Source organism: Ornithodoros turicata, chromosome 4 (genome assembly GCF_037126465.1).
Source record: "Ornithodoros turicata isolate Travis chromosome 4, ASM3712646v1, whole genome shotgun sequence".
Taxonomy (NCBI): Eukaryota; Metazoa; Arthropoda; class Arachnida; order Ixodida; family Argasidae; genus Ornithodoros; species Ornithodoros turicata.
Genome location: NC_088204.1, coordinates 39,370,284 through 39,386,444, shown reverse-complemented (window position 1 = coordinate 39,386,444; position 16,161 = coordinate 39,370,284). Strand labels below are relative to the sequence as shown.

At 44.9% G+C, this 16,161-nt stretch overlaps 1 protein-coding gene across 1 annotated transcript in view; it reads left to right on the top strand.

Moving 5' to 3' along the window:
• LOC135393033 (phospholipid-transporting ATPase ABCA3-like) overlaps positions 1-16,161 on the top strand; it is a 241,869-nt gene that overhangs the window by 83,055 nt on the left and 142,653 nt on the right. Inside the window, exon 12 of the mRNA XM_064623623.1 lies at positions 12,750-12,960. Within this exon, the coding sequence (XP_064479693.1) occupies positions 12,750-12,960 (211 nt within the window). The remainder of the gene's footprint in view (positions 1-12,749; positions 12,961-16,161) is intronic.

The following is a 16,161-nucleotide window of genomic DNA, read 5'->3' as shown; positions in this document are numbered from 1 at the left end:
CGCCTCAGCGCTCGCGGCGTGGCCAAGAGCGGCCTGTCAAGACGGGGTCCCATAGCCTCGATTTGAGCAGCAGCAGCAACAGAGTTGCAGCGGCACGAGCGGTTGCATAGCACTGGGCGAGAGCAATAGAAATTCCCTGCTACTCCCGTATCCAATTTTTGTCTGCTGTGCTGCCCTGTTGCTCTGCAGCCTCGGCCGCAGGTCTTGCGAGCCAATCAAGAGGTTGGTTCGTAATGTTTTCGTTCGGCGGTGTTTAGGGTTAGCAGGACGGTGAGTGACGCCAGAAGGTTTGCGCCTGCATTCTAAGAAAAAAAAAATCGCGAGGCGTAAAGTTCGCGCTTTATCCCCTTCCGCCGTTTCTCCGACAATGACACCCGCCTTCCTTGTTGCACTCCTTCGGGCGGAATCTGTTGCGTGCGAGAACGGGAGGAGAGTGGACCCACTGATCTCTATTCAGAGAAGTCTGGATAGCGGATGGGTGAGGGTATCGCGGAAAAGCAGATGGGTCAAAGTCGCCATCTTGTCATGTATTTCGGCCCATTCCCCGCGTAAAACAACGGGGATCGCCATCTTGTGGGACGGTTGTTGCCAACATCGCAAAATCTGCCCCCTAGATTTGTACCGAAGTAGAAATTATCTGCAAACAATGTGTACCGAGCATGCTATTTCTCAAAATAGCCACTTCAATCGGTATCCAATCCAGCGTGAGTTATGGCTGCCGTCGCTCCTCAATGGGTGTGTGGATGTGTTCACGGTATTTCCAATCACTGCGGACGTACGATCCTGTGCGTTCTGTGCAGTTGTGTCTGTGCACTGTGATGTTCGTTAAATATTGTGATGCTCGCCAGCCAGCTGAGGCTGCTTTGGATTATGTAGAAGAAGGTGCCCAGCGTAACTCTACGACGCGCATCTCTCTACGACGACATTGTGCGAAGAAGTGACTACATTTGTACATTCATGCACGTCGTGCTGCGTATGTTGGCTAAAACACTTATTCGTTAGTGCGCAGATTATGTTTTGTGATTGCCAATGAACGGCAGCACTTGAAGTAGGCAGCTTGTTTTCGCTTTCGCAAGTGAAGAATGTTTTCTGTCACAAGTGCTTTGTGAAACAATTTTCTTCTGCAACGACCCTGAATATATATTTGGTAATCGGTTATATTTGATAAGGCAAGTTGCACAACCACTTCGAATCCCTCGCAAGTACTCCATGAATCAATTTCAACCACCATGTAACTTTTCTCTTAAAAGTCTGGTTTGGAAGTGGAACCGCTGTCATGCACCTCTTTTTGCAACCGTATCGTTCACGTCATCCCCTTCCACACTCAAAGAAGGACGGTGTGTGTGGGACGGCATAAGGACGGTGTGTGTTTAGCTGTATCGTAAGACCTTTCCCACCGTCCAGTCTGATGACATTCATATTCAGACGTAGCATATACCTTTCAGTTCTCCACATATGCAAGCATATTGACGTAACATGAAAAAAGATTGATTGGTGATTCACATGAATTAACAGAAAGCCTGATTGACTAGATATAACATGAAAAACGGTTAAAACTTGGCCTGGTTGGTGATCACGGGAAGAAAGTTGCAGAATGCCATATTCATATAGTTTACTCTATACCACGAAAGTGTGATAAGGTATATATCGGGGAATCATCAAGGTGCATAAACAGAGCGAATGTTTCGGCTGGTTGATATAGCACTGTTTTTTTTTCAATTGTTTTTAATTGAAAGGTGCGTGAACACTCGTTTAAAAGAACATTCAACTAATACCTCTTATAGATACGGTGCATTGGGGGACCACTTATTGACATGTGGATGTGACAATGAAAAAATGGCTAGGAAGCAAGCGAGCTGGTGAAGATGATGCATAATGTAAAAACCCCAAGACTAGGGAGCACGAAGGGACAGACACAAACGTGACCGTGTTTGACTTGTGTTCGTTTGACTTGACTTCGTGTTTGACGTGTGTGACTTGTGTGAAAAGTCATTGTGTTTGTGTCTGTCCCTTCGTGTTCCCTAGTCTCGGGGTTTTTACATTATGTGTGGGATGTCAGGCAGAATTCCAAAAAACAAGAATTTTGTTCAGGTGTAAAAAACAAAGTAGCCTTCATGAGGAGCCTTCGAGAGGCACATGAGATAAAAAAAAGCAGGTACTAACTGCGTCAGTAACCCCTGTATTTATCTTTGTGGTGTAAACAGGAAGTCCAACATGAGAGGGAATAAAGGGGAGAGGAGGTCTCATGTATTTAAGGCTTCGTTTCACAACATAAAAATTCTTTGGTTGGCAGTTCAGTGTGGTGTCCTCATCTTTTTTGTGTTCCGTTCTTGTCTTTTCCTGCACAGAGGTTTTTATTGTTTTTAACTATATTAGACGTAAGATGTGAAACAGTGATTACGTTTAAAGCATATGCACAAATGAAGTTTACTTTGTTGTAGATCTCTGATTACAGATTTCTTAACAAAATTTGTTTGCTTCGCTTTCACATGAGTTGAGGCATTCATACAATTAAGAAATCTGTGCAGCTGTAAAAGATAAGTAAATGGTTTGTATTACACGTTACTAATATCTGCAAAATTCATATTCACCCACCCATATGCTTGTTGCTTTTTCCACACAAGCTCTTCCTACTTGATAGAAGTGAAATGTGGAACACCGTCATTGCGTACACAAAATGTGTGGCATTACTGTGCTGGACGTAACTACTTATTGCCTTGAAGTAAAATTTGTTTATATATGGACATGTACCATGATCGTTACCTGTGTCTGACTGGCACGTCGTTCCGAGGAACTTTGAAATCACGCGCACTGTGCCTTCAGTAAAATATCTCTCTCGTGCACTTCCAAAGCGTTGTCTCTATGCGAAAATCTATAATGCACAGATGACAAGATGACAAGTGGTTGCAAAGCAACCTATGTGCTTTGCCTGTATGTATGCTCATCAAAGTGAAGAAGATTTTCTCCAGTAAAGAGGGATAAGCTATATTGAGACTGCTTTCCATAAGCAGAAGTATGCTGTTCCCACTGTGGTCAACCATAATACCAATATACGCTTAGTGTAGGTTACTCGTTTTGGTGCAGGAAGAGGGTGAGAGTTCGTCACTGCTGTACCTTAGAACTGAGCTGCTTGAGTAATCACGATAGAGGAAAAGAGGAAGCATCAAGTCATTGAGGTAGATGTCTTGTTTTTTTGTTTTTTTTTGTTTTTTTTTGCTATGCCTTCTCCTCTGGTCCATGGAGGCTTCACATCAGGATTATGCCATCGAGGTGTGGTCACATTTCGTGATCTTTGGACGTCTGCATTTATCAATTAGGTTTTACCCTTTGCAGTATTATAATGCGGAGTGTTGAACGTTCCATCCTCCCCTCTTTTGCAAATATATCGAAAAGCATTCAGACAGACTTTGGCTCAACATGTAGTTCGATGTGCCTGCATATGATAGATATGTAGCACGGCAAAACCCGCAACCACGAAACCGAAACTATCATTCTAGCTTGTGCATGCGTTACAATGCGAGCGTTACAACAATCGCTAAGAATGTCGAAGGCAACATGGGTTAGTTATTACTAACTTTTACCTGTTTACTGCATCATTTTTCAAGAAATTCGTTTGTTTAAGCAAATATGACAGAGACAACAGCGGCGTTTTGTGCCGCCGTAACTGGCGAACTTCGGGTTTCCGGGTCTAGCAACTACGTTCCACAAGATGGCAGCCTCCGCTGTTTGACGCTGATTTTACGGCAGCTTGACCCACCTGCGGAAAAGGGTACCCCAACCGGTCGCCATATTGCGGTGCTCAAAACAGCGATTACAACCCATAGGAATGCATGTAAGCTGCATGTGACATGTTTTGCTGTTTGTGAGCGCTTCCCTTGCTGCTTCGCTAAAATTTTGCCACGGGTCGCTGCAGAAATCCCTCGTGATTGGGTTCCTTACGTTTTTTGTGTGAAATCCCGTCACGTACATGTTATTTCCTGTCTATTTTCTACTCGTGTGAGGGCGTGTCGTTCCAATTTTGTACTTTGAACTTCTATTATGTGATTTGCTGGTTTTGTGTTGTGCTGTATTTGTTGTGTTACGTTTCCTTTGTGGCCTGACAGCGAGTGCGCGTGTTCCTTCTCGTGTTTCTCCCATTTCCTTTCTGCTCGGTGTCTGGAATGCTAGGGAACAGTATTCTCAGAATTGAGTCGTGGCATTCAGCAATGTTTGGCACGTTCGTTTATGAAACTACCCCAATATGCAATGAATGCTTCGGCATCAACATTATGCTTTGCACAGGAAGTTTAGATTTGACTAGGTATGACATGAAAGGGGGGGAGGGGGGCGAACGGCAGTAAAGTACTTCCAAAGGACTAGAATGAGATTAAGTATGTGATATAAAGGCTATATGACGGTAAAAACATATCGACTAGAAAAATGTGCACTAGGAAGGTAAATGGCAGTAAAGACAGTTGAAAATGACAAGGTGTAGAGTGAATATGTAATAAAAAGGCTAAGTAGCAAGGTCTTGTGGTGAAAGCTCCAACACCAAAGTATCACAAGTCCAGTTGCAAAGGCAAGTTTGAAGCAGTCAACCATGTAAGCCAGCAGAGTGCATTACTAGTTGTTGAATACGATCAACCTTCACAAGTCCAGTTGCAAAGGCAAGTTTGAAGCAGTCAACCATGTAAGCCAGCAGAGTGCATTACTAGTTCTTGAATACAATCAACCTTGACAATTTCTTTCGCAGATGAGGCCTGGCTGTCACCTTCTCTGTATATTCCTTGGCAAGGTGGTACAGTCTGATCCTGCTGTAGCACTGGGAAACTTCTTTGATCAGACGGATCACATGGTTTTCATTTGGGCTGCATTCAAACATATGTTGTCGCAAACTGGGGAAGATGCTAGGCAGCAATGATGTTGATGAGATATGTTGCAAGACGGCTCTCGTTAGAAGCCCTCCCTTGGTTGCACATTCTGTGTGAAAATGTAAGGAGCGATATTGCAAAATGTTTCTGTTCGCCAGTTCTCAGTTATCTTAACCAGGGAGAATAAAGAGTAGACGTTCGAGGTTGAAAATTTATTTATTGTCTCTGAGTAAAGTAAACATGCTGGAACGCACCAAAAGGACATGTGGCTGGTGTGTTAGTATATCCCCTAATATGAGGCTAGGCAAAATTTTCATGCAATACTTTTTTTCTGTATATGCTTTTGCCCATCTTAGTATTGCCCTATGCAATATGGAGTGGATTTTAACTGCATGTGAATGCATAATTCAGGAGTGTTTTCGTATATTGGACTAGCTGCAGCTTTAAGGTGCCCTTCATGTAGCACTGATTCCAATAATCCGAATTTTCCAATCCGAATTTGATTCCAATCAGCAACCATCGCTTGAAACTAGGAAACATGATTCATAGAGGTCAGATTTTCAATCAAATACATACTTTCAACTCTGCATGCTTTTTGTACACTGCATAACGTAAGATACTGTTGGCCCTGCGAATTTGTTGCGTGTTTTAAGTGCACACAAGTGCATTTCTAAAGGTGCATATTTTGAGCAAGTTTAATGAATTTTTCATGCATGTGTGTTCAACCAGCTTTTAGTGCATATAAATCCGGCCTCTACATATGACGCATGCACTATTACTTTCTGGAGGTGCTCTGGGAAGTCTAACTTGGTCGGCACAGCGTCAGGCCTCAATCGAACGGTCTGCCCCGTTCTGTCAAAGCACCTGTCTTCAAAATGTTTGCTGCAGACCACTGATGTCCTCGACGGCGTCCAGTCCTTTCGCCTGACATTCACCACCCACTTTTTTAAAAGATCTGGGCGGCCGTGAGGGAACCTGTATTGAACAATTTATGCCATGAATTGCGGCAGGGATGACAAGGATGATCCAGGCAAGCAATCGGCGATACTGTGATCGCCAAACTCACCGGTAGATCCCGCACCTGACAAGCGCGCTTCAACGCCTGTTGCGTGCTGAGATCATACCAGTGAACTCCAGAAACGGGGGGGGGGGGGGGGGGGGCGGCCGGTGACCGTACGGTTGCACCCTCAGTCCGCTATCCAGCCTATTACTATAGAGATCAGTGAGTGGACCCGTGGAGCCGCCAGCAGTGAAACGTGAGGCTGCGTGAAACAGCTGCTCGCATACAGTGAAACGCATAGGTAAAACGCTTGCTCTTGTAATGTGCCCTGCTCAAACAATGATACTGCACCTGCTTAGACAATTAAAAAGTAAAATGAAAAAGTGAAAACATACACATACACTTATAATGTGCCTCCCAACTCATATCCCGGGCTCCGGGATTTTCCGCTGCACATTTTCGGTGCCATCAACGGTTTTGAATCTCGCGAGGCTGCATGCACATGGTCTTTGTAGTTTTGTAGCTTTTCGTTTATCACTTTCGCGAGACGGTTGCGTGAATATAGTACCAGTGTCACTCTGTTTGTGAAATACAAGTCGTCGATGAAGCAAATTCACAGAGGGAGGCGATCATCGTGCAGATGACGTGAAGGAGGCATTACTGGACTCAAGCTTTCGATACCTTAACGGACAAGCTGCTGATTCAGGTAAATGGATATCTGATTTCGTACTAGTGCATGCGTTTTCTGCGCTTCTTTGAGCAATGAATACACGGAGCAAGTTTGCGACCAGGGCTGAGTAAATCTGAAGCCCCCCCCCCCCTCACCCACTGCCGTCAGAAGCCCTGTAAACGAAGATGAGAAAACGCTTGTTTGCACTGCCGAGATCGCAAGTTCAAATTTTATTCGTTCCCGCTTTCTCCTGTCTAACCAACCTGCCAGGGCCTGCCCTTCGGCGCCCTCTCTCGCGAGGGCGCGCAGCAGCCGTGGCAAGTATCGAAGATACATATATCTTCGATACTATCTTTCGATACATTTTGTGTATCGGTACTAGGTATCGCGTGCCAAAAATGCGAGTATCGGAGTATCGGTATCGAAAATACATTTTTAGTGTATCGTGTATTTTAACGATACTCGATACTAAAAAAAGACGCAAATATTGAGGCTGTTGTGAGACTTTGGGAGAGGCTTAATGTCTGATATTTATATAATACAGTTGCTAGAATGCAAAATATTAATGTGCAGATGATAAGACTGTTGTCCTCAGCATTAAGGTCAATGCGGGGGAAATAAAGGTAAAACAAGATGGGGTCACTTACTCCTCTCCCCGCATCTCCCATGCTCTTTTCTTTGGGACAATAGACTTGTTGCTCTGGGCCAGGTGGCGCGAGTGAGCAGCAACGTCAGCGCCCGAAATTATGCAACAAGCTGTAGTTTAGCAGACGACGCGGCACTTTCAAATACACGGTTTCGAGTTGTTCGCACTTTTCGAGAAGCACCGCTTTTTCTGTGGATTTCCTACAGGTTTTGTAGCTTTCCTTGGCACCATACCGTTTGAAACACCATGCAAAACCCGCTGATGAAACTACCTACTTTTGGGATCCGTGGCCGTTTGGGCCCGAAACGGCGCTGTGCAAACTTCACTGCAAATTGAGCAGGCGGGAATAACGCGGAAAGTTTACGTTTTTTTTTTGTTTTTTTTTCTGATGCGATACTGTTGTACAAATAAAAATAGTGAGATTCACTTGACAATTCTCAAAGTTCAATTGAAACAATAAGTTACTCACAATTAAAAATTTGAATGGTGGCAGAAGTTTCAGGAAGGTAATTTCCGAAATTAGCACAATCATCCGGCGAGTACGTCGCTACGAAGGCGCTGCAGTCCAGTGATGTGATTGCTCCGCCAATTGCGCCATACAGCCAATCCTGCTACATTCTACTACATTGTCGCAAAATATCAGGAATCCGCGCCAGGCCAGCCCAAACATCCACTTGCGCTGTTAAAAGCGAAGGGAAGCCTCCAGCTGAGGCTCTCTGCTTGTTTAGCGCGGGCTTAGTTACTGGGTAGCGCTACTTTAGGTAGCGCAAGTCATCGCGGGACAGAAATCGCGTGTCCTATTTGTACAGTTTCGCTTCTGTTTTGCAGATGTCAGTCCGGTGTCCTGCCGTTAGGAAACCCTTTCCTGACACGTGTTGTTTAAAGCGTGAAACTGCGGATGAGTTTGTCTCCTACCTGTTGGAGTCAGGCAATAGTAAAGCGATAGATATAAGATCGCTATCACCCTTTCTTTCATTTTTGAAGTCATTGCTGTTTCCGTGCTGTGTTTCCGCTCCTTATCGCTGATGTCACATGGCGTCTCTAAGGCGATAACGCAAAAGATTTGTGAGAACGCTCCTAATAGGCGATCAATTAATTGGTGTGGTGGTAGGAGAAACTTGAAATAAATATTGGTCATGTTCAGCCTATGTGATTGTAGCACTACGTGAAAGCACAGTGCACAAATTGAGTGCGGAAATAACTAAAAGGATGGCATAGTGTTTAGAGCACATATAGTACTTTTTCAACAGTAAGCTAGCTTTGCCTTTTACTTTGACTATTTCGTTTATATTTGGCATTGTGGCTGCAACATATCGGCAGAAAATTACTAAAGTGAAATTATTGGCAGTTATCTGTATTTTCGAATTTTGATACCGCTCTGTCGCTGTTACGAACACTGGTCTAATTTTTGTCATTACAGGTAACCTACTTTAACTGATTCCAGTACATGACAATCGCTACAAGGAGATGGGCTTCGGGTTCGATGACGACATGTACGTCTCTCTTTTGAAAGTATATTAAATATAAAGTATATGGTGTGCGCGTGGTGATGTAGCATATCTGCTCAAAACCACCTTTCTTTTGCTTGAAAATGTTTTTTTTTCTGCTGCAGTAGGTTCTCTAAAATGGCTTGGGTCAATCACATCACTGCAGTGCTGATGAGAAGCATCCTCATTTTACCTTATTTCATTCAAATACCAACAGCAAATACCAACTCAATTTAACGCCTGAATTATCGCATGTATTTTCCGCGGAAGAGAGAGAACTTATGAAATTGTTATTACCTGATAATGCGGTATTGTTTTCCTGGCACTCTTTATAATTTCACTCTTAAAATACTTTACATGCAGAAGCCGGGAGAGTCCCATGTGTATCCTACCATCATCTATCACAAAGCAGATGACCTGCAAATTTCTGCATCATTCTCTGTTTTGACCGAAGGTTTCATGGTCGGGCATCCTGCATGGAGGAAACATCGGCATTGCTGGTCGCTACCTTCTTTACCGTTAACGTTGTGTACATTCCTGGAGCTTAACTAATTAACTGTTACATTAACTGTTAGATTAACATGGAATCACTGTTTGGAGCTGACACAGATTGAAGCTTTGCACAAATCTCATAATGTATATCTCAGTAGTACTTAAGTACTACTAGTTGCCATAACTAGTTGCTGTGCTTCATTAATTTCCATGTAATGCTCCATCGTAGAGGGGGTTGCCTCAGAAAGCCTGCCCCTATTCAGTATATTGCGTGCTACAGCTGTGTGAAAAACGTCTCTGAGGTTGCAAGGACACAGGACCTATTGTTATCAGGGGGGAAACTGGGAAGTAATTTGGAATAGCAGCAAAACGTTACTGGAATGTATGAAACAGCATACAGAAAGATGTTGAAGACAGCGCGTAAGTGTTACTAGCAAACTTCTTACACAGTAACAGTGGCAGCATCAACGGAAAGTATGCAAGTGTTACTTGAATTCTGGCGGCGGCGTCATCAGCAAGACGTTCGTGCTGTTGCCAGAAACCTTTTTCATCCCATTTTGCGCATTTTTTAAGGCAGCTTTTCATATCGAATCACATTCCAATTGTTCTCTCCGGTAATGAGAATTCGTTCAATGGCAGTTCGGAAATCCACAGGTACCATTTCCGTATCCGCTGTACAGGAAATATCAGAGTGGTGGGTTTTTGAAGGCACCACCTTGTAGATGACATTTTCTCTGACCGCAGATGAAAAAAAAAAATACTAGAACAAAAACATTCATCATGGTAAAAAATTGAATAATTCAGCTATTCACTCGAACTTTGAAGAAGTATAGGACAGTCAATAGCCATTACGCTCAGCAAGTGCTAGTACTTAATCGATGTATATCATCAGATTTGTGCACGGCTGTGAACAATGTTAAAGTTGAGCAGGTGGTTCAGGTGTTCCAATTTAAAGAGCAAAGCGTGTGTAACCTAGTCACTGCAGCCTATTGCTGCTCTTGTCTCAAAGGAGTACGAATTGTCAAAGCAATAAAAATCTCTTATCTTAAGCCTATGGTCTGGAACCATTCAGTAGCTTGTCAAAAATGTAGAATACCAACATAGAATACCAACCATTTGCAACAAATTATGTATTTCTGCTGTATTTTCTAACTGCCATACACCTTGATGGAAGTGACCAAACGGAATTTATATTTGTACGTTCTGGTCAAGAACTGGTGCAGTTATCGAGTACTGCAGGGAAACAGAATTTATTGCGATGGTGCTTCGTTTTGGCGCGTTTTTTGTGTGGGGGTGGAAGCCGCCCCCCCACTCCCGGGGGCATCAAGTGACTCCCCGCACGGGGTCACTTGATGCCAGTAGGAGTCAAAACATCCATGCCAGTGGGAGTCAAATGACTCCCCTAGATGGCATCAAATGACCCCTCTGCCTTGATGGAGTCATAGTGACTCCAGGAGGGGGGGGGGGGTATATATGTGGCAGGGTTTGACTCCCTCAGGGGGAGTCACCCTGACTCCCTTATTTTTTAGAGTGTGGTTTTTCTGTGATTTCTTTCTGAAGACCTGAACGCGCTTGTGATTGCCAGTGGTTCGTAGCGAGCGCTCAATCATAGGGACCGCATGAAATGCCCTTTCAGGACATAACTCAGTTCATTTGTGTTACTATCTGCAGCTAATAACGTTCCTTGTGAAAACAGGTAGAAAGTACCTGTGACTAGCAGAAGGGTGGTGAATTGTTTTCGTTAGACAGCTTCATTTCACTAACAGCAACGTACTCATTTCACAGTCACGGTAAATCAAAATATCCAATACTAGTAACGAGGAGACATTTATACGACAAACTCCCGTAGAAGAATCTCCACACAACCACAGCAAAGGCTGTTCTGCACTGGCTGGACGGAAAAGTGTTTGTGGAACAGTGATGCGAAGATGCAGCACGAAGCGGTTTGTCCTCGGACCTCTGTCCAACCTGTGATGATGAGGAGGAAACTCTCTCCCACATCCTGCTCGACTGTGCGGGCTATCACCAAGAGAGGCTCAAACACCTCTCTCCACTGCTTAATGGCTCAGCCACCATCAACGACTATCTCTTCGGAGACTACTCCCACGCTGCAGCCTTGGCCTCCTTCCTCAAGGAAACCAATCTCAATCTCCGCCTTTAACTCCCCCTCCCCCTTTCCCCCTTTTCCGGCCCTGAAGCCGCCCCTTTTTTGTTTTTGCTGTTTTCCCTCCTCCCCTTCCCTTGCCCCCTCTTCCCCTTCCCCGTTCGTCGTGACGTTGCCCGCACTTCTGCGAGGCCACTTTGGCATGGGGTTCTCGCCACCACCACCACCACCACGAAGCGGTTATGGATGGGCGTCTGGAAACACCGCGCGACAGCTACCTCGCGGTCTCAGAGCGTGTGGCGCCGCTTCAAGAAACGCATGTGTGAATCCAGCTTCACTGACTGGCTTACTTCAGAAATGCCACGTCCCACTACACGTGGCGCGGCCGTGCGCTCTGAAGCTTTAGCGCTCGGTCCCTCTACCGGTCCTCGCCCTTTACCGGTCCTCCCTTTACCCCTTAGCGCTCGGTCCTCGTTGCTTCAGCAGGGAAATCCCTAATTTATTTGTCTGTCATGGTGCATTATGAGTTCGTTTCGATTTCCTTTTCTGCATGCGGAGACCTCAGGGTTCCATAATATAGCATTCTTAGTTATTATTAAAATTATGAAATGTCATTAAGGTTCACGCTGGCTTTTAAAAAGAACCTGTCGCTACTCGTTGAATGCTGTGGCATTCATTATTTCGGATTCCATCATTGAGGAGCTACTGCTAAACTTGGCACAGTCGATCTATTGACCTGCTGGAAAGAATTCTGTTGCACCTATGCGTAAATAAAGCTGCACAATGGTGTAACGAGTTGAGTAGAAGAGTCACATCTTTCATTTGTGAGCCATGTGTTGCGCTACTTTTCTTAAGGAACATTTATTGTCTTGGACTAAACAGACGGTGATTTGGAGTATTTGGACGAGGACATGCGCGAATACGTGATAAAGAAGGTGCTGTTGATCTGGCCCGGGAACGGGAGGCGTAGGAGTACTGTTGAACGGTCTGTACGAATGTTCGTACTTGTTAGGGCTGTCCTTACGTTCTAGTAAATGATTGTCTGTGTTCAAAACCCCTTCTTGAACGAGAACTGCTGAGTCTTCATCGCTAAGCTGATCTCCATTGGTCCGTACGCTTGCTCTCCGGACCGACGAAAGTTACAATCAGACCGTGTATTGGGTTAATTGAAATTTACGTAATTAATACTGCGGGTACTTTAATTAATTCATAATTACGCTATAGAAAATTCGTGTAAGCCTGATCCTCAGACAAGACGCTCGCTTTCATTGTCAGGATTTACAGCCCAACGCGTCTGCGAGGAAATGTTGAGATATTTGGTATGTTTCTGAAACTCTGTCAGTGACGTTCTGGATCTGAACAGAAAGGATCACCGAGTTGTTTAATCAAGATCTTGAACTAATGTAATAATATAGCAAACAGCTTCGCAATCCGTTTACACGAGTCATCTCAATTTAAAACATCCTCTCGGTGACTTCTGAAGGGAATGCTTCTTCCTAGGTTCTAATCCTGGACGAACCGACTTCGTTTCTCGACCCGGCTGCCAGGTCGGAGCTGTGGACAATGTTGCTGACACTACGGCGCAGGCGTAGCATACTCCTCTCAACGCATAGTATGGAAGAGGCAGACACATTGGCTGATCACATGGCTATATTGGTCAAAGGCAAGATGGCATGCTGGGGAACGCCTTCATTCCTAGGAGCCATTTTCTGTGAGTATTCTTTGGTATCGGTCTTCCTGACCTGGAAAAATAAGGGAGTGGTTGAACGCCCTCGTTATTCGGAGTATAAACGCAGCAAAATTCCCTGATGAGCGCGACAACGTGAATTTATCAGTATGCCTTGCGGAACACTGTCACGGTATGACATGAATAGCGCAGTGATCGCGAAACTCTACGCGAGGAAACGGCTGCAGCGTTGGGAAGTACTCACCCTAAGGAACTGTATAGTGAATGGCAAGCATGTAGGAACTGTGTGCTTTTCCGAAAGCTTTTAACTTGGACGCCTCAGATACGTAATAGCTCAGCTGTACATTGAACATTTTTTCAGCAACCGAATTTCAACGATTGATACGCAGAGCAAAGCTTCAGGACTCTCGACAGGCAGACCCTGAGGCGACTCGCGCGCCAGCTATTGAAAACTCAAGCAATTAGGCGTGCCATCTGCACTCTAAAAACCGCAGAGTACGCTGTGCGGCAACCATTGCCACGAATTATATGGTTATCGCTTCTGATTCGAAGAGAGAGGGGGAGTACGGCTGTTGTGGCAATTGGATATGAAAATTGTCACAAAAAGGCGCACGGCCAGCTCTGTCTTCCAATGACAAGCGATTACCCCGTCATTCGTGACAGTGTTTGGCGCACAGCGTGCTGTGCGGTGAAGATCTGTTTTTAGACTGTAGGCGACGTCGCGGCGGTTGTCACGAGTGTTGTGCGCGTTTCATCGTCGAAGGTACACGGTTTGTGTATCCCGAAACACAAGAACTCCTGATAAATCGCCTGGAGCGAGCAGAGGACACGCAGTAGCGGAGATAGACCAAAACATGGCCCAGATCGCACATATATAGTTCTCACAGGCACGGTGCTTACATGTTATAACGGTTAGCAGCTTAAACCGAACTCCTCAAGAGTTGCTGCTGTTCTTCAAAACAGGTCTAATGGTGATTCGTATCCTGCCTCAAATGTGGTACGTTGCACTTCAATATCACGTGATATATGTCCACCAGTCGCCGGCTCCCACTTTGTACTCCGCGAACGTCGAGGGTGGCCACCTTTCAGTTTCTAGAAGTGTTCAAAATTAATTAGTAGGAAAAGCATGAAGAACTGAGAGGTGATTGCATGTGTGTGTGCGTGACCCAGAGCGAATTTTCAGGCGTACAGATGCTGCTTTTCAATGTTCTACGCACGGATCGGGTTGAAGGGGACTAATTAGTACCCTGATGTTTGTGCTTTTTTTTTGCCTTCTTTTTTTCGATTAGTGCCTCTTCACTTAAATAGGCGCCGGTAAGTGCATAAACAGGCACTTTGCATGCGGCTGCATGTTTATTTTATAGTTTTTGCGAAAAGTTTACCAAAAGTCGTGGAAATAATTCGTAGCAGCCGGGACACGCTTCGCCGAGCTACATCACAGAATGCAAGTGTGACAGAAAGTGAATTATTCTTCGCCTGCATTCATTGCACCCCGTGCAAAGACCGTGTCTGCCCATGCAGCTGTGCCTAGCTGTGACCAGAGCTGTATAAGTTACTCACAGTGTAATTAGGTTACAGTTCCATGACTTTAGCAGAAACTAGATTTACAGGAAATGTTTCTGAGACTGAAATGTACCTTAGTTATAGTTACTCGTGAAATGTCATTCAGTTACTTCTGAATTATCTCATGTTAAATGTTACTGCATGTAAGACTTTCGAACACAGTACAGGGTGTGTGCAGAAAAACATGACCCGCATTTTTACATGTAACTCGTTGTCTACTTAGCCGAGGAACTTCCGGTGGCGCACGACGGCGTATTTATGCGTGCGAAAGCTACAAAAAAATCCTGGAAGCCATACTCAATGTAAAAAAATAAACAGAGCGCGAAAACATGGGCTTCCATGCATTAGACTAGGGCGGTCATGACACTGCATGGTAGTGTATTTCGGTCTCATGAGAGTTATGTGCAGGCACCGCTAGGGGCACTGCCGATGAGCATCCATGTGGGACATCGTTTCGATTTATGCACCGATAGCTCCCCTAGCGGTACTTGAACACAACTCTCCTACGTGTACCATGTTGCCCTTTCACATACACCCTGTTGTCCACCATGTTGCCCTATTCTGATGCACGGAAGCCGACGTTTTCGTTGTTCCGTTTATTTTTTAAGCTGGGTATGGCTTCCACAATTTTTCTACAGATTTCGCACGCATAAATGCGCCATCGTGCGCCACCGGAAGTTCGTTAGTTAGGTAGGCAACAAGCTATGTGCCTAAATGCGGGTCATGTTTTTCTGCACACACCCTGTATATCAAACGTAGTGCTTGTTATAAACAAACTTCTGAAACAACTCATATACTTATTCGCTTGGTAGACAAGCTGATAGTGCTGGTAAATTGGGGAAATTGTATCTGCGCAAAATGTCATTGCAGTCTGCATGAGCACGCGCTCGAGTCATGCATCTGCGCAAAATACCACCATGGATCTGCGCAAAAAGGAAGATGCTTTATTGGGCGTAATGCATTAGCGCAAAATGCGCGTGCCCTGTTGCTCGTGCACTTGGACGCATTCGCTCTAGTTTCACTTATTATCACCACGGATTTGGTTAAGTGCGGTAGCGACAAATCCAAGGATATAATTGTTCTAGGTAGTGGATTTAAGTTTCGCCGTGGCTACACAAGGAAAGATGAATCTGTAAGATGGCGATGCACTGTGAAAACTTGTAGTGCTGGTTTTTCCACTACCGGTCAAGACACCATGGTGCAAGATCACCTACAGCGTCTCTCCCACAACCACGAGGCATCGCGCCACAAGTTAGACAGACAAGTGGTACGAGCTGTAGTGAAACAAAAAGCTGCGACTAACTGCACAGAAAAACCGTCGCGACTAATCTGCGCGGAGATACGAAAGGCAGAAACACATGAAGCAACTCTCGATCACGCTGACACGAAATTACGCTGCTATACTCCTTGCAGCGACTTCGAGAAGCGGCATACCGTGCGTGGCGATGTATTCTCCCTCGTCTGCCAAAGTCCAGAGAAGACGTACACAAAATTTTGGCATCGTCTGCATCTTTAACAACAACAAACAGGGAGAAAGCTTCATACTGACGAACGACAGCAGCATGGGAGTGGTTGTCCTTGCGCATCAAATGTTTCGTTTCTTTGCACCCTGGACAAGATTTTCATGGACGGAACATTCAGATCGTGCACGAAGTATTTCAA